The 25,435-nt window shown below is 41.2% G+C and overlaps 1 protein-coding gene across 11 annotated transcripts in view; it reads left to right on the forward strand.

Annotated features, from left to right (window-relative positions):
• ank2a (ankyrin 2a, neuronal) overlaps window positions 1–25,435 on the forward strand; it is a 78,443-nt gene that overhangs the window by 36,903 nt on the left and 16,105 nt on the right. For 6 of the 11 annotated variants that reach the window (XM_075462796.1, XM_075462804.1, XM_075462795.1 and 3 more), the window contains 18 exons: window positions 775–810; window positions 1,397–1,621; window positions 1,761–1,859; window positions 2,346–2,500; window positions 2,770–2,981; window positions 3,430–3,637; window positions 4,082–4,178; window positions 4,310–4,538; window positions 5,393–5,518; window positions 5,626–5,748; window positions 5,854–5,886; window positions 5,982–6,003; window positions 7,458–15,995; window positions 16,700–16,777; window positions 16,967–17,098; window positions 18,100–18,240; window positions 18,320–18,530; window positions 19,862–19,940. In XM_075462796.1, the coding sequence (XP_075318911.1) occupies window positions 775–810; window positions 1,397–1,621; window positions 1,761–1,859; window positions 2,346–2,500; window positions 2,770–2,981; window positions 3,430–3,637; window positions 4,082–4,178; window positions 4,310–4,538; window positions 5,393–5,518; window positions 5,626–5,748; window positions 5,854–5,886; window positions 5,982–6,003; window positions 7,458–15,995; window positions 16,700–16,777; window positions 16,967–17,098; window positions 18,100–18,240; window positions 18,320–18,530; window positions 19,862–19,940 (10,744 nt within the window). The remainder of the gene's footprint in view (window positions 1–774; window positions 811–1,396; window positions 1,622–1,760; window positions 1,860–2,345; window positions 2,501–2,769; window positions 2,982–3,429; window positions 3,638–4,081; window positions 4,179–4,309; window positions 4,539–5,392; window positions 5,519–5,625; window positions 5,749–5,853; window positions 5,887–5,981; window positions 6,004–7,457; window positions 15,996–16,699; window positions 16,778–16,966; window positions 17,099–18,099; window positions 18,241–18,319; window positions 18,531–19,861; window positions 19,941–25,435) is intronic. The other 5 variants (XM_075462801.1, XM_075462806.1, XM_075462799.1 and 2 more) reach the window with 4 other exon arrangements.

The following is a 25,435-nucleotide window of genomic DNA, read 5'->3' on the forward strand; positions in this document are numbered from 1 at the left end:
GCTTGTCAATATATGTAGAAATGTTTGTGGGCTGTCTGCACATCTGGAAGGGGATCATTTGGGATTCAGGCTAAGGGCCTAATTTTAGTGTGCAAAGTTGTACATGTTGGGCTCACAAACTGCACCTGTGATCATCTGCTGCTCTGATTTATATCTGTGCAACATGCCAAAGGGGTGGCTGCAAAAATAGCTTCACATTTTTTTTTCATGTCAATTCAAACGCCTCTATTGACCTGTTTTTTTAGGTCTGGTTCTGTCATTACAGTCCACATGTTGTGGTTCTGTACCATCGAAGACACATTTCTATTGAATATTATAGATGTAAAACAAAACAAACGTGCTTTGTACTGTCGCGCTTCAGAGAGACTCCCACCTGTCTGTTTTCATGCCAAATTTAGGATCGAGAGGTTTAACACGCTGCTTGTGCTGGTCGTCGCCCTGCTTCATAAAAAGGGCCCGACAGATATTTATCCTGTCTTGAAATACAAACTCCATCTCTTATGTACTTTTGTTGATAGTTAAGGGTACACGAGTCACGTCCAAATCAAATTTACTTTTTTCATCTGTTATTTTTTTAGCTCTTCACGTCTGTGTTTCCTTCTCTCCCTACCTTCATTTGTGCTGCTGTGTGTATTCTTGTGTCTGGTCTCACTTTTACTCATTCTTTATTCTCTCTTTCTCTTTGTTTACTCTCTTGTTGCTTCTTTTGCATTCTCTTTGTGGTTTCGTTTGTGATCTTGTGTGTGTGTATCTGTTGTTGTGTTCTGCTCCTAGCCGTTCCTCTCCATGCCTAGACCATGACAACAGCAGGTGATACTCTATTTTAACAACTTTTCTCCTTCCTCTGTCCTTTGTACTCTGTCAGAATACCAAAGTCTATTCACTGAGCTCCTCATTCCCATCCTGTTTTTGTGCATGGTTTCGGAATGCATGACTTTACATTACCAAGAGTTCGGATTTTGTTAACTAGCAATGCTCTAACCAAGTTTTTTAATCTTAATGCAGATCTGAGTCCTTTAATCTTGATGATCCGCAGATATATAGTCCGACATGATTTTTGTATTTTCTGAAATAAATATTATAACAATGAGTTTCTGTTTAACATTGATAGGATGATTACACCATATTGTTTTATTCTCGACCATGAGCATAAAACCTACTAAATCAGTAGTGCGGTACTACGCTTTTCTGATCTGTTGCCGCTGAAGGCACACATGTTTGTTGTTCTACTTGTTCAGTGTCTCTACTCATGTCATAAAAGTATTTTTTGCATTTTTTGCTTTGTCTGCCTTGTCTGCATGGAAGTTTACAGACGGACGAAGCGTCTGTTAGAAATACTGCAATCATTATTTAGGCCATATACCAGTTTATCCTTTGCTGGGGTGTCTCTGTTTAGCTTCCTGGTCAGTTTCATGGTCGACGCCAGAGGCGGAGCTATGCGTGGTTGCCGTCACAATGGCCTGCGAATCATTGTACCCCCAAGAAAGTGTTCCGCACCTACGCGAGTGACCTGCAGGCTGGTGAAGAGACATCGTTTGGCGTCAATGCCCCCTATGGTGGAGGGTGAAGGGCTGGCCGGTCGCATTATAGAAGTGGGACCTACTGGAGCTCAGTTCCTGGGGTAGGTGAAAGTTTGAGTGTGTGTACTGATTGTGTGAGAGCTTGAGTTTGTGTGTTTGCCTCTGTGAACGTGTTTACACGGTTGTGTTGTGTGTTCATACTCTCTTCTTCACTCCTCTTCTGTGCTGCGTATGGATTAGTAAGCTCCACCTTCCTACAGCTCCACCCCCTCTGAATGAGGGTGAGAGCCTGGTCAGTCGCATCCTGCAGCTGGGTCCTCCAGGAACCAAGTTCCTCGGGTAGGATCATGGGAGGGGGACATCGTGCAACCTTGGAATCCTGGTCACATACCCCACCCATTTATTTCCCCCTGTGCCCACCTTAAGATATATATTTTCTTTATAATTACACTATGTTGTAGAAACCTTTTCTTTTGTTGTTTTCATTTCCTTTGGTTTCCTTGTAAGTCTTCATCTGAAGCTACCTGACCTGTCATCATATGTTGTTGGCTATTCTCCATGCTTTCCCGAGTCTCCAGTCTTGTTTCTAGTTGGATTCTGCTCGCCTGATGTGGAATGAGTGTTTTCTGTATGTTGACATGTTTTTCCAATTCCTTTTTTATAGCTGTTTGTTGCTCTTAGCATGAAACGGTCACATTTGAAACATGAGTTTCTCTTGATTATGCACATGTCAAGCCAAATACCTTATTATCTGTGATTATATCTGACAAACATCTACTTATAAGTACAACTTGTATTTGATTTGACATTTTAAACCCTCTTTAGGCCCGTGATTGTAGAGATTCCTCATTTTGCCGCTCTGCGGGGCACAGAGCGAGAGCTTGTCATCTTAAGGAGTGAAACAGGAGAGAGCTGGAAGGAACACCATTGTGACTTCACAGAGGAGGAACTGAACCAGATACTTAACGGCATGGATGAAAGTAAGGAACTGTGAGGGGAAGCAATGATTGATTAGTCTTTTTGATGTCGCACAGCATTCTCCTGCAAAAAGTACATGATAACACATCAGCACAGAAACTTACTGCCACAAAATGATCTAAATCACATGTAGCACAGGATAAGATACATCAGGGTAGCTGGCCAAAGTTGGCTTTCACAAGATGGAGATAGAGATAGAAGATGGTGTGAAATAGGAAAAACAGCGAATAAGTATTAAAGGAAATAGTAATATTGCCTCTAATTCTCACAGAACTCGATTCCCCTGAAGAGCTCGAGAAGAAAAGAATCTGCCGCATCATTACCAGGGACTTCCCACAGTATTTTGCTGTGGTGTCAAGGATAAAGCAGGACAGTCATTTCATTGGTCCAGAGGGCGGGGTCCTCAGTAGTACCCTTGTCCCCCAGGTCCAGGCTGTCTTCCCTGAAGGTGCCCTCACTAAGAAGATTAGAGTTGGGCTACAGGTACGTAGAAGACACAATAATGTGCTCATCGATGAGTTGGACAATGTGGGAATCTGCGGGTTGTTGTCTTAAGACTATGCCTCTGGGGGCACATCAGTATTTCTTGGCTTTGGGTGATATCTGTAGCTGTTGTTTGAAGGCCGAGTAAGTTTGAGCAACTTTAATTGTCATTAGACAGTGGCTAGTATATTGTTTTTTTGCCTTGTGTGCTCTGCCTCTTTTGAACTCGTGGAGGAGAAAAGAGGCAGTGCAATGAAAGCCTGCTCAAATGTGGTTGGTCAATACTTCTCAAACTCCAAATCCCAAAATCTGGTCTCTTTCCCACAGATGCTGCAGATTTCTGTGCAAAATCTGTTTGCAAACATTATGCATTAGAAGTAACAGAACAATAGACTGATGAGAATTCTGGCTTTCTATTAGTGTTGACACATTTTTTGCTTTGTTCTAGGCTCAGCCCATTGATGTTGAGATGGTGCGAAAGGTTCTTGGCAATAAAGCCACATTCAGTCCCATTGTCACATTGGAGCCAAGACGGAGAAAATTCCATAAACCAATCACTATGACAATCCCAATTCCCAAGAATTCCATAAGCGATGGGCCTAATTCAGTGTTCAGTGGGGAGACCCCCACTCTACGTTTGCTTTGCAGTATTACAGGTAAGTATTGAGAAAAATATATGTACAATAAATGAACAATATCAGAATGAAAACAACTCTAATATTGGGTGCAATGAGGTGTTTCAGGTGGTCCAAATAAGCACCTAAAATTATGCCTTAAACGTGTTGCTTCTACAAATATAATTAGTGTTATTATTTTAGTAAAATAGTCTGTGCTTTTATCCATTTGCCTATACACTTTTTATCTGATTCTTTCCTGGGTGTATAATCTTTCTGTAAAGCACTTTGGGAAAACATTTCATGCTAATAAAATTGGGCGATGAATATGAATTGACTTGACCAATGAAATGTAAAATGCCGGTCTTAATTTTGGATGCCTGTCTTGCATGAATAGAAAATTGAAAACTCTCTTTCCACAAATTAGGAAGAAATGAGTGAGCTGATGTCACAATTGAGATGACCAGCCTTTGGTCTGTGTTTCAGGGGGAACCACTCCTGCCCAATGGGAAGACATCACTGGCTCCACACCTCTCACCTTTGTTAATCAATGCGTTTCCTTCACCACAAATGTGTCTGCAAGGTGAGCTGTTTATTTCTTTTTACGTGTGGGGGCAGGTACCTTACGCTTACTTTCAATCTCTTTTTAAACTCGTCGTTATTTCTGGGTACATCTGTCCCTTTGTAACTAAAAAGTTTGATTTATATTCACAGGTTCTGGCTGATAGACTGCAGACAGATTCAAGAGTCTGTCAGTTTTGGCTCTCAGCTGTACAGAGAAATCATCTGTGTCCCATACATGGCTAAGTTTGTCATTTTTGCCAAGACGCTGGACCCCATTGAGGCCCGATTGCGCTGTTTCTGCATGACAGACGACAAGATGGACAAAACGCTGGAGCAGCAAGAGAACTTCACTGAAGTTGCCCGCAGCCGAGATGTTGAGGTGAAGTGTTATGGTGGGGAGGACATAAGGAGAGGGAACAGTGGGAAAAAGTCAGTTTGTTTACATGAAGTTAGAAAAAAATTTAAACAATGTGTTTGTCGATTAAACCCGGATTTTGAAATTACACGTAAACGAGTTTCCAAATTTTCAAAGTCAGATGAACACATTCAAATAATGTGCCAGAGAATCAAATGTTCAGTGAGGCTCAGACTGACCGAGGCATGTGGTACATGCTCCACAGTTCCAATTGCAGACTTTGACCTGGAAAAAGCAAAAAGCATACATGTACGAAGTGTACAGAGGTGTAAAGATGTCCAACTCACTGCTTGAGTTGGTACCAATGTGCAAGCTATATGGTTTGTCAGTGGTTTTTGTCTGTGACTTATTAGGTCAAAAAAAGCCCAGTTCTAACAAGTTAAAGGAGGGCATATGGCCACCTATTGTAGCACCTGACATACTTTGAGCAATAAATTGATTCCCATCCCATACTTGTCAACTGGGAAAAAGAGATAAGTCCATTTAAATGTCCCAGCTAAGCTATAACCATAACTTGACATGCATGGAGACATACCGAGTGTTGACAAAAAGGTGAGACAAGAAATAGTAGAAGTACTGCCAAATTAGTGTGTATCCTGAATGCAGACGGATTGACAATAAAACAGATGAAAGAGCAGAATACAAAGAGTTTGTAGTGAAAATTAAGGATTGCGTTAGTGGGAGTGGGAACTTGAATAGGTTCAAATAGAAATATCTAGCCAACTTATTGTTATTTGTGTCCTGATAATGCTTTCAAGGGTTAGATGTGGACTAATAGTTTGAAAGAGCCCTGAAAGAACTGTTGTATCCACATACAGGTGCTGGAGGGAAAACCTATATATGCCGACTGCTTTGGAAATCTGGTGCCACTTACCAAGAGTGGACAGCACCATGTGTTCAGTTTCTTTGCCTTCAAAGAGAACAGGCTGGCCCTCTTTATTAAAGTATGACAGTACAATCAGTGAAATTTCAAATTCTTTTCTTAACTAGTCAGAAATCAAAATACAACTTACATGCATATCGTGAGCTGATGACTTTTATCAATGAACAGATCAGGGACACGGCCCAAGAGCCATGTGGTCGCTTGTCTTTCACCAAGGAACCACGCACATACCGGAGTCTTAACCACAACGCTATCTGCAATCTAAACATCACTCTCCCAGCATACTCAAAGGTGAGTCTGAATATATCTTAGTTGGTATTTATTTCATTATGAGCATTATTTCTGACTGCCAGTGACTGAAACACTGCTGTCACCTACTTTTATTCTTTTCTCTAGGAGTCTGATTCAGACCAAGATGGAGATGATGAGGTAAAAATCAGAAAGGTTTAAATGATACTGTTACTGAAAGAATGGTAACATGATTAGATTATAACTATTACTTTTTAAATCTTTTTTTTTTGCAGAGTGAAAAGAGTGAAAAGAAATGTAAGTTGTTGTACTGCAATACTCATTCTCATCATTTGAGTTTTAGAAATAAATTATTTTCAGATGTTTTGCAAATAACGACTTGAATGTCAGATAGATTCATGCATGGGATCAAAACAGTTTTGGGTATCTTAGACTGTATGTGATATAGGACTCTAAAGTGGAGATACATCATTTGATTGACATAAGATTACTTATCATAAAGGTTGTGATGTGTTTGTAAAAAAAAGAACCTGACACATTTATTTAGATTTTCCCTGCTGTCTTATTTTGCTTTACTAACATTGTGTGTAGTTACATGTTTGTTATTGGCAGCTATGCTATGGCTGTGATTCCCCCAGACTGCACTGACTTTCTCCCCCCTCACGCATTTACATCTCTCCAAATGCTTCATGTTTTGTTTTTAATTGTTCATCAATTGAGGTCAAAATAATACGTTTCATTCAGAAACTCCTGAAAATGTTTTTGATTTTAACAGGCATCTGTGTTATGTTGACTTCACCTTAACTTGAAAATAATTGTTTTATGTGAGAGGTATTCATTTTGACCCATTTCACATTTTCAGTTACATTCATCTAACACTTTTACCAGTGATGTGCTGAAACGCTACATTTGTTCTGCACAAAAAAACGAACAAACAATCTATCATGTTGTTTGTTCTTTATTTCCAGTGCCTGCATTTATTGCTTTATTCTTATTGTCATCACACATTTTTGCATGATTTTGTCCACAATAGGCTCTTTTCATTTCTTTCCCACATTTAGTTACACTTCAAATCACTTTAGCATTATTTCATATTACATCGTGTTCCTTTCTTTTTATAAGTTGATAGTGTTATAAGGTCACAAAACATAGTCAATCTAATAGTATCATTTACACATTTTAAACTTTGCAGATACTAGATATTTTTACTATTACAGTTAGACTGATATCATCTACACCATTTGCTAAAAACCTTAACTTGTTTTAAGTGTTTTATCATTTTAAATTGTTGGCAGACATGGCCATGTTAGCAGCAATCTTGAGAGGTTTTGTTTGTCTGTTACCCAGTCTTGTTGGTCTTTTTGTGCCATATGAAAGTTTCTCTGTTCCGTTTTGTCCTGTTTGTACATTCTGTATGAGACATCAAAATACATAGAAATCAAAGAATTCAGATTATTATTATTAGTATGTCAGCTTTCTACCTACCTTTAGTTACTCCTCTCCGCTTTGCTTATGCTGTGGCTGCTCTTCTCCCCTTCAAACTTTTCTGGACTACTTTATCATCTTCTTTTTGGCCTTCTTTTCAAGACTTCCTTATTCCTGCCTTTCCAGTCTCCTTCTTACTCTGTGAACTGAACATGGATTTTTTATGACATTGTCTTGATGACAGTTTTCTGATGTCTCTCTTTTCCCGCTTCATTTGTCCCTTATGTTCTTTACCCTTTTTGGTTCTGAAACTTTTCTCATTGAAGATGATGAATCAGAGTCAACTGAGACACTCTCCTTCAGAACTAACCAACCTCTTGACCCTGCAACGCTTGCAAGTCCAGACCTCCTGTCAGACATGTCGGACATCAAAACCTCTGCAGTTTTTATTGCAGATGTGTATCAGGAGAGAGTTGGAGCTGGAGGGTTGGAGGAAAAAGAGTTTCATGTTGTTTTGGAACCATTCAGGCTAGAAAAGGTTAGAGAAATTCACAAAGATGGGTTGACTAATAGTAGGCAAGATGGTGCAAAAAAAGAGGAATCTTCGCTCTATGAGGTGAGAGCCTTTGAAGAACCAGTCTCACAAGAACCTTGCATTAAAGCTTTAAGCCGAGTTGACACGGAGGTGAAAGACATGATAGGTGTTGCCTCAATGGTGGATCATGTGGAACAGAGACCCCCTGTGACATGTGATTCCCAAGAAGATCTTGTTCTGGACAGATCTGAGGAGGCTATCATAAAGCGTGATGGCAAACGGCATCCCCCAGATATCAAGAAACCTATTAGAAAGAAACTTAGAGAAAGAGAACAGTCTAGGTGTAGCAGCTCTGAGGGTGAGCTGGAAAGAGTGAGTTCTGAGGAGTCTTTAGATGGCGATGTTGTTCTCAGGGAGAGCCTTGCAATCACCTCAGTTATGGAACCTCCACCTTCTCCTCTAGTTGTTGAGACACCTATTGGGTCCATAAAGGACAAAGTTAAAGCTTTACAGAACAAAGTTGAAGAGGAGGAAATGCAAAAAGATATTCAAGGTCTAACATGTGAGGCAAAATCTTCTCTCACCACAGAGAAGGCAGAGGGAGCCATGCCAGAACTTCCCAAGTCTCCTAAATCTCCAAGATCTCAGACAGAACGATTAGAGGAGACTATGTCAGTGAAGGAGCTGATGAAGGCATTCCAAACTGGGCAGGACCCCTCAAAATGTAAATCTGGGCTTTTTGAACACAAAGCAGTACCTACAACATTGGTATCTGAATCAACAGATTCTGAAACAGTACAGGAGATGGAAGAGAGTGCAACACATGAACCAAAATCACAAATCCAAACTCACAGCCCCATGACTTTCCATCAACATCGGGATGTAAAAAAGAGTGCCAAAACAGACACAAGGGATGAACCAGTAAGCCTAAATAGAGATAACGTTGAGGAAAGACTGTTAACATCAGAAAGGGTTTCCACTGGAAAGACAGTGAAGTTTGCTGATACAGTTCAGTATGACGTTGGAAGTGATGAAAGCCCACACAGAGACTTGGACAACAGTTCTGAGTTGCTAGATAAGGATACTCTGTCTGTGAAAGAGCGGATGAAAGTATTCCAAACAAAACAGGATGCCACAGAAACTAAACCAGGGCCTTTAGAGCATAAAACTATGACTCCTTATATTTCTACACTAATATCTGAATCTGAAGCCTCTGAAGAGATGCTGCCAACTGAACATCATTCTGATGAATCGCTGTTAATTTCAGATGTTTCCCTCTTGGGCAAGACAGTACAAGTTGCTGAGACAGTTCAGTATGACCCTATTAGTGTTGGCCAACAGGAGAAGTCAGAGAAGCACAGTATGTCTGTGAAGGAGCTGATGAAAACATTCCAGAATGAGTATGAGATGCAGACCGTGAAACAAAGTCCTGTTGAAGAGCCAAATATGAGGACATCTGACCAAACAGACTTAGACGATCAACCAGCAAGCTTTGTCATAGATCAATCATCATCAGTTTCAGATAGTGCTAATCTAAAGACAATAACAATTGCTGATACGCTCCAAAGTTATGAAGGACTCACCATCAAGGTGGCAGAACTACCAGGAAACGACACTATGTCTGTAAAGAAGCAGATGAAAACAATCCAGACAAAGCAGGAGTCTCTGGAAGCTCAAATTGAACTGCTTGGACCAGTAGGCCCTGAAGAGATTCAAAGACCTGAACACAGTACTATCACATTTTCCCCAGAACAAAGTGATGTCAATGAATATGGAATGTTGGATTTAGAGGCCCAAACTGTTGGCTTAAAGAGAGATTACACTGATGGTTCACAACAAAGTTCAAATATAACTCTTTTTGGGGAGACAATTAAAAATGCAAAGAGTATTCAGTTTGATCATGGACGGGTTAGTCCTAAGCAAGAGTTGCCAGGAAAAGGCAAAAACCGGATGCAGTTAGAGGAACCATTCATAGCCATTAGGGGTTTTTCTGATGATACTCAGATCAGCCCTGATCGCAGACCTTCTGAGGACTTCACTGCTGACATAAAAGCTGAGCTTGAGGACAGTCCTGAGTATCAACTGTTTAGGCAAACATCAACAACTGCAGATGTTAAATATCAGCTTGGGGCACCTCAGGAGGAAACCTTGGCTGATGATTTTGAGTCAAATCCACTGTCCATTTACAGTCCCTGTTTTAGGGATGACATAAGTCCTCAAAGTCTTGTGAGTCCCAAGCATGAAGGCCTGTCTGAATCCTCAGACATTAGCGTTGAAATGAGGACCTCTTGTTCCAGCTCAGAAGTGAAAGAACATTCTGAAATACTCACAGCAACCCACCAAATGACCAAAGAAATGTTTACTTTCTCTACAAGTACTGAAGAAAAGTATAGCACACCGTCATGTAATGAAAAAATTTGTGAAGCAAGTGAAAAAGACACTGTTGACCATGAAAGCAAACTGTTCACTAGACACAGTGACAGTGAAGAAACAGAGGTCAAAATCAAGGAGCCATCACTTCAAGAAATCCACACAGGAATGGACACATCTCTCCAGGCATCACTGATAAACAGGGATTTAGAACAGGATCTCCAGAACAGGCGAGTCAATAATAGTATTACAGAGGAGGATGTTCTCCAGGAGAACTTTGAAAAAGCTCCTCACACCAAAATCTGCAAATCATCTAGTGCTTATATGAAGGATGAGGTAAGTGCAGAGATACATGGATATACAGAGGTTAATGTGGTTGAAGCTGAAGAGCCAATTACAGGTGCAGTGTTTGAGACTCCAATCAAAGAAATTTGCAATGAGAGGGAGGTACAAGAGTCTACAACTGAGAAGAATATGTCAGGCATGTTGTCACTTCTCAGTAGTGACTTAGATGAATACCTCGAAGTAAATCTAGTGACAAAACAAAGTCTTGCAGGGGAGGATCTCGTCCATGAAAGCTGCTCACAAATAATACAGACAAGTAGACATTTGGAAGACAAAACTGAGGAACAAGCAAGTGAAGAATTGCTGACTGAGGAAGTTGGTATCAAAGAACCTACATCAAGTTCAGTATCAGAGACCCCATTCCAACAAGTTCACGTGGAGAGACAGGCACAACACCAACAGTCTACAACTGAGAAGAATATGTCAGGCATGTTGTCTCTTCTGGGTAGTGACCTAGATGAATACCTCAAAGGAAATCCAGTGACAAAACAAAGCCATGCAGAGGAGGATCTAGTCCATGAAAGCTGCTCACAAATAATACAGACAAGTAGACATTTGGAAGACAGGATTGGGGAAGAAGCTAAGCAAGACTTGCAGAAGGATGAAGTTGGAGTCAAAGAACAAATACCAAGTTCAGTATCAGAGACCCCATTCCAACAAGTTCACGTGGAGAGACAGGCACAACACCAACAGTCTACAACTGAGAAGAATATGTCAGGCATGTTGTCATTTCTGGGTAATGACATAGATGAATACCTTGAAAAAATGCCAGAGACTAAGCAAAGCCATACAGAGGAGGATCTAGTCCATGAAAGCTGCTCACAAATAATACAGACAAGTAGACATTTGGAAGACAGGATTGGGGAAGAAGCTAAGCAAGACTTGCAGAAGGATGAAGTTGGAGTCAAAGAACAAATACCAAGTTCAGTATCAGAGACCCCATTCCAACAAGTTCACGTGGAGAGACAGGCACAACACCAACAGTCTACAACTGAGAAGAATGTGTCAGGCATGTTGTCACTTCTCAGTAGTGACCTAGATGAATACCTCGAAGAAAATCCAGTGACAAAACAAAGCCATGCAAAGGAGGATCTAGTCCTTGAAAGGTGCTTCCAAATGATACAGACAAGTAGACATTTGGAAGACAAAACTGAGGAACAAGCAAGTGAAGAATTGCTGACTGGGGAAGTTGGTCTCAAAGAACCTACATCAAGTTCAGTATCAGAGACCCCATTCCAACAAGTTCACATCGAGAGACAGGCACAACACCAACAGTCTACAACTGAGAAGAATCTGTCAGGCATGTTGTCTCTTCTGGGTAGTGACCTAGATGAATACCTCGAAGAACATCCAATGACAACACAAAGACATGCAGAGGAGGATCTCGTCCATGAAAGCTGCTCACAAATAATACAGATAAGTAGACATTTTGAAGACAAAACTGGGGAACAAGCATGTGAAGAATTGGTGACTGGGGAAGTTGGTATCAAAGAACCTACATCAAGTTCAGTATCAGAGACTCAATTCCAACAAGTTCACGTGGAGAGACAGGCACAACACCAACAGTCTACAACTGAGAAGAATATGTCAGGCATGTTGTCACTTCTCAGTAGTGACCTAGATGAATACCTCGAAGAAAATCCAGTGACAAAACAAAGCCATGCAAAGGAGGATCTAGTCCTTGAAAGGTGCTTCCAAATGATACAGACAAGTAGACATTTGGAAGACAAAACTGAGGAACAAGCCAGTGAAGAATTGCTGACTGGGGAAGTTGGTCTCAAAGAACCTACATCAAGTTCAGTATCAGAGACCCCATTCCAACAAGTTCACATCGAGAGACAGGCACAACACCAACAGTCTACAACTGAGAAGAATCTGTCAGGCATGTTGTCTCTTCTGGGTAGTGACCTAGATGAGTACCTCGAAGAACATCCAATGACAACACAAAGCCATGTAGAGGAGGATCTCGTCCATGAAAGCTGCTCACAAATAATACAGACAAGTAGACATTTTGAAGACAAAACTGGGGAACAAGCATGTGAAGAATTGGTGACTGGGGAAGTTGGTATCAAAGAACCTACATCAAGTTCAGTATCAGAGACCCCATTCCAACAAGTTCACGTGGAGAGACAGGCACAACACCAACAGTCTACAACTGAGAAGAATATGTCAGGCATGTTGTCTCTTCTGGGTAGTGACCTAGATGAGTACCTCGAAGAACATCCAACGACAACACAAAGCCATGCAGAGGAGGATCTCGTCCATGAAAGCTGCTCACAAATAATACAGACAAGTAGACATTTTGAAGACAAAACTGGGGAACAAGCAAGTGAAGAATTGCTGTCTGGGGAAGTTGGTATCAAAGAACCTACATCAAGTTCAGTATCAGAGACCTCATTCCAACAAGTTCATGTGGAGAGACAGGCACAACACCAACAGTCTACAACTGAGAAGAATATGTCAGGCATGTTGTCTCTTCTGGGTAGTGACCTAGATGAATACCTCGAAGAACATCCAATGACAACACAAAGCCATGCAGAGGAGGATCTCGTCCATGAAAGCTGCTCACAAATAATACTAACAAGTAAACATTTGGAAGACAGGATTGGGGAAGAAGCTGAGCAAGACTTGCAGAAGGATGAAGTTGGAGTCAAAGAACCTACATCAAGTTCAGTATCAGAGACCCCATTCCAACAAGTTCACATCGAGAGACGGGCACAACACCAACAGTCTACAACTGAGAAGAATATGTCAGGCATGTTGTCACTTCTGGGTAATGACCTAGATGAATGCCTCGAAGAAAAGCCAGAGACAAAACAAAGCCATGCAGAGGATGATCTCGTCCATGAGAGCTTCAAAGAAATTATTTTGACAAAAGACAGTAGAAGAGAAACTTTTACATTGTCTCATGAACAAAAGATGATTTCCCCTGAAGATACAAGTTTTGACAGTGTTGACATCAGTAAGATAGGAGCTATGGAAAGTGGATGGCATACATACTCTGATGAAGATGATGGTTCCGAGAAAGTCCCATCTGAGGGTGAAGCCAACACCTCACTAAGAGCAGCAGTGCCTTTCACTGACTCTACTGAAAGGACAGTGAACATTACAAAGTTCTATCCAACAATAGCTGACAGTAAAACTGATCCTAAAGATATCATGCTAGATGCATCTCAAGTAATTCTTAAAACACACGATTTTTTGCAACAATCAAGTAGTTGTAACACACCACAAAGACCAGTTTATTTGGAAAACCTTAACACTTTGGTGTTCGATGACTCAGATAGAGAGCTGTGTCATCGAGATTCCCTAGAAGCGAGTCCTCTTATGGAGGATAGTTCTTCAAAGAAATCCCCTGATTCAATAGAGCCTAGCCCTACCAAAGACTCTCCATGTCAAGACTCTCTTGAAGGAAGTCCAACTAAATCAAAGGATGCAGAACATGAGCTGCCTGCCAAGACAGCTGTGTATGAGGATTATGCTTCCCAGCTCAAAGTATGCTTTGCTTATGACAAAAGTATTTTCACTGGGGAATGTGAGGAGGACAAGCGAGAATCCAATGTTGAGATCACCCAAATGGACAGTGAAACTAAAGAAGACAAGTCTTCCAATTTCACAGACAAAGTAACTGATGACAAAATGTCTTCCAGTGAGAGTCTTCACATGGAAAGCAGGCAAGACTCTCTGGACTCAGATGACAGCGAGAATGATAAAACCAATAAACAATTCACCCCAGAGGAGGAGATGTTTAAAATGGCTGTAAAGATTAAAACATTTGAGGAGATGGAACAGGAGTCTAAAATGATGAAAGACAAACCATTAGATGCCACTTCACTATCAGAGACAGGTGATCATGAAGATGGTGAGCCAGATCTAAAATGTGACCCACTTATACAGTCTTCCTCAGAGGAAACACTACAAAACAAGTTTGAGAAATGTGTAACAGAGAGAAGTCTTGGTCTCGATGAGGAGACATATAGTTTGGGCACTACAAAGAAGGTAGAAACTCAGGCACAACTCAGAACGACTCAATCAGTTGATGATTCACAGTGTTTAACTGCAGCCCACAAACAGGAAGCTGATAGAGACAGTGAGAACTTTGTGCCCCTGTTAACAGAAAACAAAGCTGAAATTCACAGACAAGACGAGTCCAAAGATGTGTGTTCCCCAGTCACCGACACACATTTTTCCCTCTCTGAGTACTACTCAAATGATGATGAGCTAGTTGGGGCCCGAGTGACAAATGATTCAGGGTTTCTCACCCAACCTCAGGCTGTAATATCTACTTCAGAACTTGACCGTGACATATGGTGTGAGGGCTACAGCAATCTAGCGTTAAAGACAGAGGCCGAGTCTGAGGAACAAATGGATTGTGGTTCTGCAGAGGGCCAAACAACACCTGAGAAAATGCTTGTTCAGACACCTTGTAGTGCGAGAAGCCCTAATCCATTTCAGTTCCAAGAGGGAAAACTATTTGAAATGACTAGAGGTGGAGCCATTGACATGACAAGAAGAACCTTTGATGAGGAAGGGGAAGGATATGCATTTTTTCCCATTGGGGAACATCCAGTTGATGATTGTGCACCAGAAGCAACAATGGAAACTTTCCGAAGCACTGATTCTCTTTCGGACACAAATATTCAAGGGACACCAAAATCCCTGTTTACGCAGGGTATCAGTGACGTAATTTCTAGTCCCAAATCTGAAATTGTCATCAATTCTTTGCTTGATAAATCAGAACCTGAGACAACAATAGATATTCAGCTGGCTTCCCCCAGTGCTCTAAAAAGTCTAACAAATGTTCAAACTGAGGAAGGAGGTCTTCAAAGCCTCGGGCTTGACTATCTAGACTCCACAATAGCGGACCTTCAATCAGACACATCGGCAGTTGCCCAATGGATGTCCTCCGAAAAGGATTGTGATTTCTCAGACTCCTCCCCTGATGATGATGAGTTTGACGAGGATGATGACGGCCAGTGCTCAGTCATAGAAATTAACTTGTCAGCTGCACAGCCCGGCCTTCAAGCACATCATTATGATTCACCCCCACCCATGCCAATCAACCCAGGCACCACAATTAGAGAGGAAATAACGATGAAACACCCAGAGTTATCGAGGCTTGATCAGGTTAACAGAAAAGCAGAAAGAAGCTCAACTTTTTCTCGTAGGACTAGATCTGAGGCTAGCAACGCAAGTAAAGACTCTTCTAGAGAAGGTAGGAGTTATTCTGACGGTAGTCAACCCACTAATATATCCAGCCTTTCCCCCTCCAAGCTTACTGACATCATGCAAGATAAACCTTTAGCTGTTAAGACCTCCTGTAGTTCTCCCTCAAGGAAAGACATCCAACCCTCCAGCACTTTAGAAACATCTCTTAGGTCTTCTTTGGAGACCGATGACATGAGCAGCGCTAGTCAAATGAGTCCAGATTCTGTTATCTTTGCATATGACATTCCAGCCTCACACAGTTCAAATTCTGATGGCAATCAGTTGCTAGCAGTGCATCCATCTTGTGGGACAGAGGATGTATTTGAATCCAGGCCTGGCTGGGATGACACAGTGGAAACTCAGATGCAGAGAATCGTTGATGATCAAACTCCAGAATGTACACCAGGTATGGCCTGACCTATATGGGGCTTTTTATCATTTCCGTTCCACAGCAGTGGGATCCTTTTTTCTCTTCTAAAGAACTGTCACCAATACTCATTTATTTCTTTAACGTTATGATTTGTTTGTCCCATCTTGTACTGTTTTTGTATTTTGTGTGCACCTGTGTGCTTGTTTGTGTAAGTGGGTTATGGTGTTTTGCATTTTGGTAAGTTTCTTCTCCGTCTGAGTTTGTGCAGATGTTATCTCAAGATTGAATGCTCATGTTAGTTAAGGAACTAGCTTTAAAAATTTTGATGCCGACTACTGACCTGTTGGTATTACCAGTTCCGGTAATACAGCTTTACTAATATTAACCAGCACATTGCAAGCACTTATATTAACCAGCACATCAACGACACTGCTTACACTAATGATTAAAAGCATGTTGCGCTTACTGTGACCAAATGGTAATTTTTCATAAGCAAATCAACTCCTGTCAAATCCAACCTTTATGTTATCATTCATATCAACATTACAGATTCACATTTAGTTTCCAGCCTATAGCATAAGGTCCTCAGGAAATTACATTTCACATCCAAGCTGAAGTATATTTTACATGAAATGTACCTGCAATATGAAAAAAAAAAACTATATTGTTAATGGCATTTGACACCATGAACTGTTGGGCATAATGGTAAACGTACTTTTTGGCTATGATGGAATTTTTAGTTGATTGGCAGGACGACGCTGACAGAAAGGAGGAGACACTGGCCATCATTGCAGATCTTCTTGGTTTCAGCTGGACTGGTAAGCTGTCAAATTGTTAGATTCTAACAGTTATTTATTGTTTTCAAGTTAAATTTTAAATGTTCATTGCATTTTTTGGCGAAAAAAACCCACAATCCTTTGTATTACACTATCTATCTATCTATCTATCTATCTATCTATCTATCTATCTATCTATCTATCTATCTATCTATCTATCTATCACCCCAGAGTTGGCTAGAGAACTTGAATTCAGTGATGATGATATTCAGCTGGTGAGGACAAAGAATCCTAATTCCCTGCAAGAGCAGAGCCATGCCTTGCTGCAGCGCTGGGTTGAACGGGAAGGCAAACATGCTACAGGTACTTGGCAGATGGTTCTGACAAGTTTCACTTGGCATTTTATCTCTGTTCTGTAGTTGAGGCTTTTTTTCCACCCGAATGTATTTTAATTTTTCCCTAATTTTCCAGAATTATACAAATAAAACCGTTCACATATTGTAGGGTAAAAAACACATATCTCCTCTCAACAAAGACAAAGCTGCTCATGGCCCAGTCGCGTATGACTTAATTTCCTTACCATCAAAGTGTCCAGGACAATATAGATGAAAGTGGATTTTTGAAAAAAAAAAAATGTCAGCATCCAGTGGTCATTAATGATCATTCTTTCGAGGTCATGGACAATTGGCACCATCATTGACAACAAACTGAGTTTTGATTCTCACATTGATACAGTTTACAAAAAAAAACATCAGAACTTGCATCAGAACACAAAGCATAAGCTTTGTGGTTTTTATGTCAATCAGACCAATATGAGAGGGTTTTTTCTCTTGCTTCTCTGAATCAGTGCTTACATTTTCCTTGGTTTGCTGATTGGGGTCATTGGCCATTAAAAACAGCAAACAGTGAGTTTTCCCTGCTTCTCTATTGTCATTGGGATTTTGAAGAACTGTAATAATAATAATTGTTATTTGCCCAAATTTTTCTTGACACTGAATGTTTTGCATTTTTTGTATTACCACTTTTGAAACAAATACCCGCAAACTACAGTAGCTCCAAAAGCCCCAGCGAGAGTCAGAATTTAGTTTCTTACTTCTGAGGTGTTGTAGTGGCACCAGTTTGACATGTTTGAGGGCCGAGAAAGAATAATCCAATGCGTCTTTGCATTTAAATCCCTGCTCTACGTGAATGAAAACACTATCATTCTTACTTTTGCTTAATTCTATACTAATGAAACATATTAAAGAATATTGTAACTTTTCAACCAACCTCAATGCTGCCCGCTTGAACTTTCAAACAAAAATGTATTAGGGTGGGTAGGGTGGGTCATTTTATGTTAATTTTAGGTTATTATCCTTCCACAGAGGATTGTTTGATTAAGAGACTAACCAAGATCAACCGCATGGACATAGTCCACCTTATTGAAACCCAGATGAACAAGTCCATTCAAGAGCAAACATCCAGGACTTACGCAGAGATAGAGAAGACCCTAGATCACAGCGAAGGTAGTAAAACCTCACTGAGAGCTCAATCTGATACAATTGTGTCTTTGCTTCCACTCTAATTCAATGTCTCTTTTTTTAGTGTCAGTAGCCCTGTCTTCAGTGCAAGAAGATGCCGACAGCCCCAGAATCGTGAGAAGGGTCGAGTCCGACCGCCGACCACCTCCTGCCGTTTCTGAGGAAGACCTCTCAGTCGCCTCCCTACTTGATATTCCTTCATGGGCGGAGCCTGTGGGACACATCCACTCAGAGAGCATGCATGGAGACCTGTCAGAGGAGCTCGAGATCCCACAGTAAATTTTTCATTTGAATTGATTCCTGACTCCCCAACGTATATCTGCAGTGTAACCTAAGCGACTTTCACTCATGCTACTCAGTCCCTAATATTTCTAGACACCAGCAGGATGAGTAATATGTCAGCGCCATAGTACAGCATTTGTGTATGAACCAACTGAGCAAATGTGTGAAAAGAGCAGGTACTTCTACAGAGTTCTTGAAGTGGGCATGCTATCCTATCATGCTTCTGCTTTCAAATCAGAAGAATACAAAATCACACGTAAACGCTTAAGAATCACAATTGCAGTGCAGTTACTGAAGGATGAATGTACAACAACCTGATAGTTAATCCTTCGGTCATAAGCATTTCCCTGATAACTACCAGTCCTTGACTGTATAGTGGATAATAATCATTTGCTGAAGAACCGACTGGGAGACACTATATTAAATGATGATTAGCTCATAATAACTCATTATTCATTCATAACGGCACTTACTTTATGAGTTGTCTTGACCCTTATCCAAATACTGAGAGCCTCAAAACAGTAAACTACTCGTTGATTACTGATAACTTCAATAGCAGTGACGCTTTTTGTGTCAACACTGATACAGAAATGTTCATGGTTAAGAGACTCTGTTGTTTATGACCCAATTAGTAACTGGCCATGTGCTTGCAGCATATTTTTTACATCATATCTTGTCTCCTGCACACTCTACCCAGGCAGCAGCCCTTACCTCTCAAACAGGATATTCCTTCTATTCAGAACATGGCTGAGAAGGACAGTTCACTGTTGGGTGTTACAACATGGTGTTAAAACGTTGCTTTTTAAAATCATCTTCTGACAAAGTCTGTTTTCTTACATTTATATATATCAGTGGCTCTTACATATAAAATGAGCCATAGAAAGTTAGTTCACATGCACAGCTCACAGACAGCTGCAACTTTGGTGGACGTAGAGAGTTGAGGGAAGAAAAAAGTACACAGGGGTGTTTAGCCACAGTTTGTCCAACATGTCACTACATGTTAGCATGGTTGCTTTTGCAAAATAAAGTTGTTAAGCTAGCAACAATTAGGAGAAGTTGGAGCCACATGCAGCTCAGCTTGTTGGGGACAAATACAGAGGGAAATGTAGGGATATTATTCCTGAACCCACAAGTGATGAGCAGAAGAAACTCAGGCTGGCTCAGCTTTACAGGGGAAACAGATGGAGTCAGATTATGATCTGATTTCATGTGTAGTTTGAGAAAAATCACTGTTTATTACTAAAAATACCACCAAATCCTACTCTGTCATATCAAATTCATCATCAAAGTCATGGTTTTTGATCTAGTCCCTTTCCTTCCACAGTGAATCAAACCCTCACCTCTGGACCTCCGAGGATGTAATTTCACAAGAGCCTGCGAGTCACAACATCTCAGAAGAGCAAGTAAGTACACCACCCATTTCAAAAGAAGCAGCAACGGGAAGACAAGCAACCCAGGTTTATGACCCCAAAATGAAACACCAGCAAGTCTGCAGCAGTGTTGAAGGTCATTTCGTCAGGTCTTCCCAGGGTGGCCCTCCAGTCAAAGATGACTGCAGCCAAAACTTGCCGATGAAGCAGTTTGGTTATGAAGATAAACAAGGCCAGCTGCCCGAAATTCTGAAGCAGCTCTCATCCATATCGATCAGAGACTTTAGCCTGAGTCTGTCTGAGTCAGACAAAGCTGAAACTGACTTCAGTGAGCTTTGTGATGAGTTCAGCTGTACACCTCAACTTGGTAATACAGAGGCAGCCAAAAGCAATTTAAGAAGACTCTATGAACCAAGCCTATCAGCCTTGGCACCGGAGAACCACCACCCAACTCTGGCGATTACGGAAGATGACACAGACGTAGTTCAAAAGAGCAGGCTCTATGAGAGGAGTCCTGATGAGGCTACAGCCAAATTCTACAAAGTGCAGTGCGGTCATGACAAGATCCCACACATTTCAGATGTAGACGTGGAATTCAAACCTCATAAGTCAAGCCAGGAAGAGAGCACAAAAGCCAAAGTACAAAAGGATGGATACATGCCATTCATTGATGACAACGATGATGTAGAGTCAGCTGAATCCATTTCTGCTACCGCTAAGTACAGCATGGTGAAACCAAACAAAATGGAGGTAACACAGACTATTTTGCCACACAATCTTACCAAAAGTGGCCCTGTTCATATGGTTCGTGACTCAACTGATAGCTCTTGTAATTGGTGTTGTCTTAGTCCACACAGTGATAAAGTCATAGCTGAGGCAAATACATCCTACATCCCAGAGCCGAAGATTGGCTCCTCTGGCCTTTTCGCCCATCTCACTCCCAAAGATGGGCATAAGATGGCTGAAACATCAGCTTCCGCTTTTATTCCGTACCGCCCTTTGACCCGAGATTCTTTGGAGTCTGAGAAGCAGCGTGTTTCACTTTCACCTGGTGATGAAAAGAACATTCTCACTGCAGACGTATGGATATTAGATAACTACACATCTAGAATGTCGTCTCCTGAATCTGTCATGTCAGTCAGTGATTATAGAGCAATGTCACCTGACTCTCCTCTGGGTAAAAGAAGAGTTTTACCTGCAGACTTTTCCAGTGTATTGGAAGACAGCCGGGCACTTTCACCAATGTCGGACGGATGCAGATCACCAGAGGTTACACAGAATTTCACTGTGAACAAATTCAACCCTTGTCAGACACAAACATATGAGTGTAAACAACTGTTTGGTTTGAAGGATTTGACCATCCCTGGGATTTCAAACCCCAATTGTTCTGAGTTCTCTGAGTCATGGGAAAAGTGGAGGCCAATGTCCCCTGACTCCCAAGTACCTAAACACAGTCAAACTGCGGCTGAAGTTGTACATATAAAGGGAAAGCGCAGAGCATTCTCACCTGTGACATCAGATACTGAATCTGAGGAGATTTTTGTTGAGGATGTCTCTCATGCCAGAAAAGCACTTTCGCCTGACTTACTTACAGCTAATCATGGATCAGATTTGGATGGTCGACCTTTCTCTCCAGAATCTCAGTCCTCTCAGTGCAGTTTCTCATTTCTCGAACTCTTGTACTCAGAACCAGTCCGCAGGCAACTTAGGCAAAAATACTGTGATTATTTTTTGCTATATTCAGGAGGAAATTTATTGTCACCACCGCTAAAATCCCCTAAAATCGCAATAAAGGAGAACGAAAGCGCTCAGTCCTACATTAGTTACTGGTATGAGAAGTTTGTGCCACAATCCTCTAAAAACGTAGGATCATCAAATCAGATGGATGATGATTTAGAAATTGAAAAACTAAACTGTTCAGAGGAAAATCAAAGAGAGTTGCGTGGGGCTGAATCATCCAAAATAAACTTTAACCCAGAGTGCGAGAAACACAGAGAATCCCCCGGACCAAAGTTCTTTAACTTTGTTGATAGAACAGAAAGGGTTTTTCGGTTCCCAGATGAAATTACTATGGCATCGAAAAGACGAACATTATCAGAACAAAATATAAAGGCAAAGTTCTGTGATACGCAGTTAGAAGGTGGTAAGAACATGGGAAACAATTTAGTGAAAGGAGGAAAATCTCATGTTTCTAGTTTTGACGCACAACACTCAGGTGGAACTGTAACTGCATCCCCTCTGCTGTCTGCTAACAGACCTTTTACATATGCAGATGCTGTGCGAGGCGTTACATATGAAAAACACAGAGAGCCAATTCAGAATAAAACATCTTTAGAGTCTGAAGATGTTTGGCCTCCTTCTGTATCATCAGAAGATCAGTACAGCTTCTCCTTCATAGATGATTGGTGGTCTGAGTTAAGACCACATTCTCCAGAGTCTCTGGACTCTCACAGTGAACTGAGGCTCCTGTCTCCTGACTCACCTGTTCCTCAGTTCAGATGTACTCATATTGACTGTAATGTAGAACTTTCAAGACACAGGTCGTTTACACCAGAATCTACTTTATCAGACTGGGAAGGTGCTGATTTGTGTTTGGAAATTCTTTTTGAAGAGGACAGACCAGAGTCCCCGCAGTCGGTTTTGTCAGACTTTGAACTGGATAAGTTATTTAGTAGCAGGGGGTTGTCCCCAGAATCTGTGTCCTCTGATTTTGACTTTTCACTTTTACAAGACTGGCTGGCAGACTTTAGAGCGTCCTCCCCAGAATCTGTTGCAGAAGATGAAGATCATACTTTATCTCCTCTTATGACATTTAGTAAAATTAATAATCAACACTGTAACTATTACTTAAAATACTCTGAACACAGACCATCATCACCTCTCTCAACAATGTCAGAATGTGATGACTTTGACTTTTATCTCGAACACATGTTTGCTAACAACAGAGCAGATTCACCAGATTCACTTCCTTCAGCTTTCGAGGTCAAACACTCAGGTGGAACTGTAACTGCATCCCCTCTGCTGTCTGCTAACAGACCTTTTACATATGCAGATGCTGTGCGAGGCGTTACATATGAAAAACACAGAGAGACAATTCAGATTATCACATCTTTAGAGTCTGAAGATGTTCGGCCTCCTTCTGTATCATCAGAAGATCAGTACAGCTTCTCCTTCATAGATGATTGGCTGTCTGAGTTAAGACCACATTCTCCAGAGTCTCTGGACTCTGACAGTGAACTGAGGCTCCTGTCTCCTGACTCACCTGTTCCTCAATTCAGATGTACTCATATTGACTGTAATGTAGAACTTTCAAGACACAGGTCGTTTACACCAGAATCTACTTTATCAGACTGGGAAGGCGCTGATTTGTGTTTGGAAATTCTTTTTGAGGAGGACAGACCAGAGTCCCCGCAGTCAGTTTTGTCAGACTTTGAACTGGATAAGTTATTTAGTAGCAAGGGGTTGTCCCCAGAATCTGTGTCCTCTGATTTTGACTTTTCACTTTTACAAGACTGGCTGGCAGACTTTAGAGCGTCCTCCCCAGAATCTGTTGCAGAAGATGAAGATCATACTTTATCTCCTCTTATGACATTTAGTAAAATTAATAATCAACACTGTAACTATTACTTAAAATATTCTGAACACAGACCATCATCACCTCTTTCAACAATGTCAGAATGTGATGACTTTGACTTTTATCTCGAACACATGTTTGCTAACAACAGAGCAGATTCACCAGATTCACTTCCTTCAGCTTTCGAGGTCAAACACTCAGGTGGAACTGTAACTGCATCCCCTCTGCTGTCTGCTAACAGACCTTTTACATATGCAGATGCTGTGCGAGGCGTTACATATGAAAAACACAGGGAGACAATTCAGAATAAAACATCTTTAGAGTCTGAAGATGTTCGGCCTCCTTCTGTATCATCAGAAGATCAGTACAGCTCCTCCTTCATAGATGATTGGCTGTCTGAGTTAAGACCACATTCTCCAGAGTCTCTGGACTCTGACAGTGAACTGAGGCTCCTGTCTCCTGACTCACCTGTTCCTCAGTTCAGATGTACTCATATTGACTGTATCCTGGGACACAGGTCGTTTACACCAGAATCTACTTTATCAGACTGGGAAGGTGCTGATTTGTGTTTGGAAATTCTTTTTGAGGAGGACAGACCAGAGTCCCCGCAGTCAGTTTTGTCAGACTTTGAACTGGATAAGTTATTTAGTAGCAGGGGGTTGTCCCCAGAATCTGTGTCCTCTGATTTTGACTTTTCACTTTTACAAGACTGGCTGGCAGACTTTAGAGCGTCCTCCCCAGAATCTGTTGCAGAAGATGAAGATCATACTTTGTCTCTTTTCATGACCTTTGGTCAAATGAATAATCAACACTGTAACTATTACTTAAAATACTCTGAACACAGACCATCATCACCTCTCTCAACAATGTCAGAATGTGATGACTTTGACTTTTATCTCGAACACATGTTTGCTAACAACAGAGCAGATTCACCAGATTCACTTCCTTCAGCTTTCGAGGTCAAACACTCAGGTGGAACTGGAACTGCATCCCCTCTGCTGTCTGCTAACAGACCTTTTACATATGCAGATGCTGTGCGAGGCGTTACATATGAAAAACACAGAGAGACAATTCAGATTATCACATCTTTAGAGTCTGAAGATGTTCGGCCTCCTTCTGTATCATCAGAAGATCAGTACAGCTCCTCCTTCATAGATGATTGGCTGTCTGAGTTAAGACCACATTCTCCAGAGTCTCTGGACTCTGACAGTGAACTGAGGCTCCTGTCTCCTGACTCACCTGTTCCTCAGTTCAGATGTACTCATATTGACTGTAATGTAGAACTTTCAAGACACAGGTCGTTTACACCAGAATCTACTTTATCAGACTGGGAAGGCGCTGATTTGTGTTTGGAAATTCTTTTTGAGGAGGAAAGACCAGAGTCCCCGCAGTCAGTTTTGTCAGACTTTGAACTGGATAAGTTATTTAGTAGCAGGGGGTTGTCCCCAGAATCTGTGTCCTCTGATTTTGACTTTTCACTTTTACAAGACTGGCTGGCAGACTTTAGAGCGTCCTCCCCAGAATCTGTTGCAGGAGATGAAGATCATACTTTATCTCCTCTTATGACATTTAGTAAAATTAATAATCAACACTGTAACTATTACTTAAAATACTCTGAACACAGACCATCATCACCTCTTTCAACAATGTCAGAATGTGATGACTTTGACTTTTATCTCGAACACATGTTTGCTAACAACAGAGCAGATTCACCAGATTCACTTCCTTCAGCTTTCGAGGTCAAACACTCAGGTGGAACTGGAACTGCATCCCCTCTGCTGTCTGCTAACAGACCTTTTACATATGCAGATGCTGTGCGAGGCGTTACATATGAAAAACACAGAGAGACAATTCAGAATAAAACATCTTTAGAGTCTGAAGATGTTCGGCCTCCTTCTGTATCATCAGAAGATCAGTACAGCTCCTCCTTCATAGATGATTGGCGGTCTGAGTT

This window comes from Odontesthes bonariensis, chromosome 4 (genome assembly GCF_027942865.1).
Source record: "Odontesthes bonariensis isolate fOdoBon6 chromosome 4, fOdoBon6.hap1, whole genome shotgun sequence".
NCBI classification, from domain to species: Eukaryota; Metazoa; Chordata; class Actinopteri; order Atheriniformes; family Atherinopsidae; genus Odontesthes; species Odontesthes bonariensis.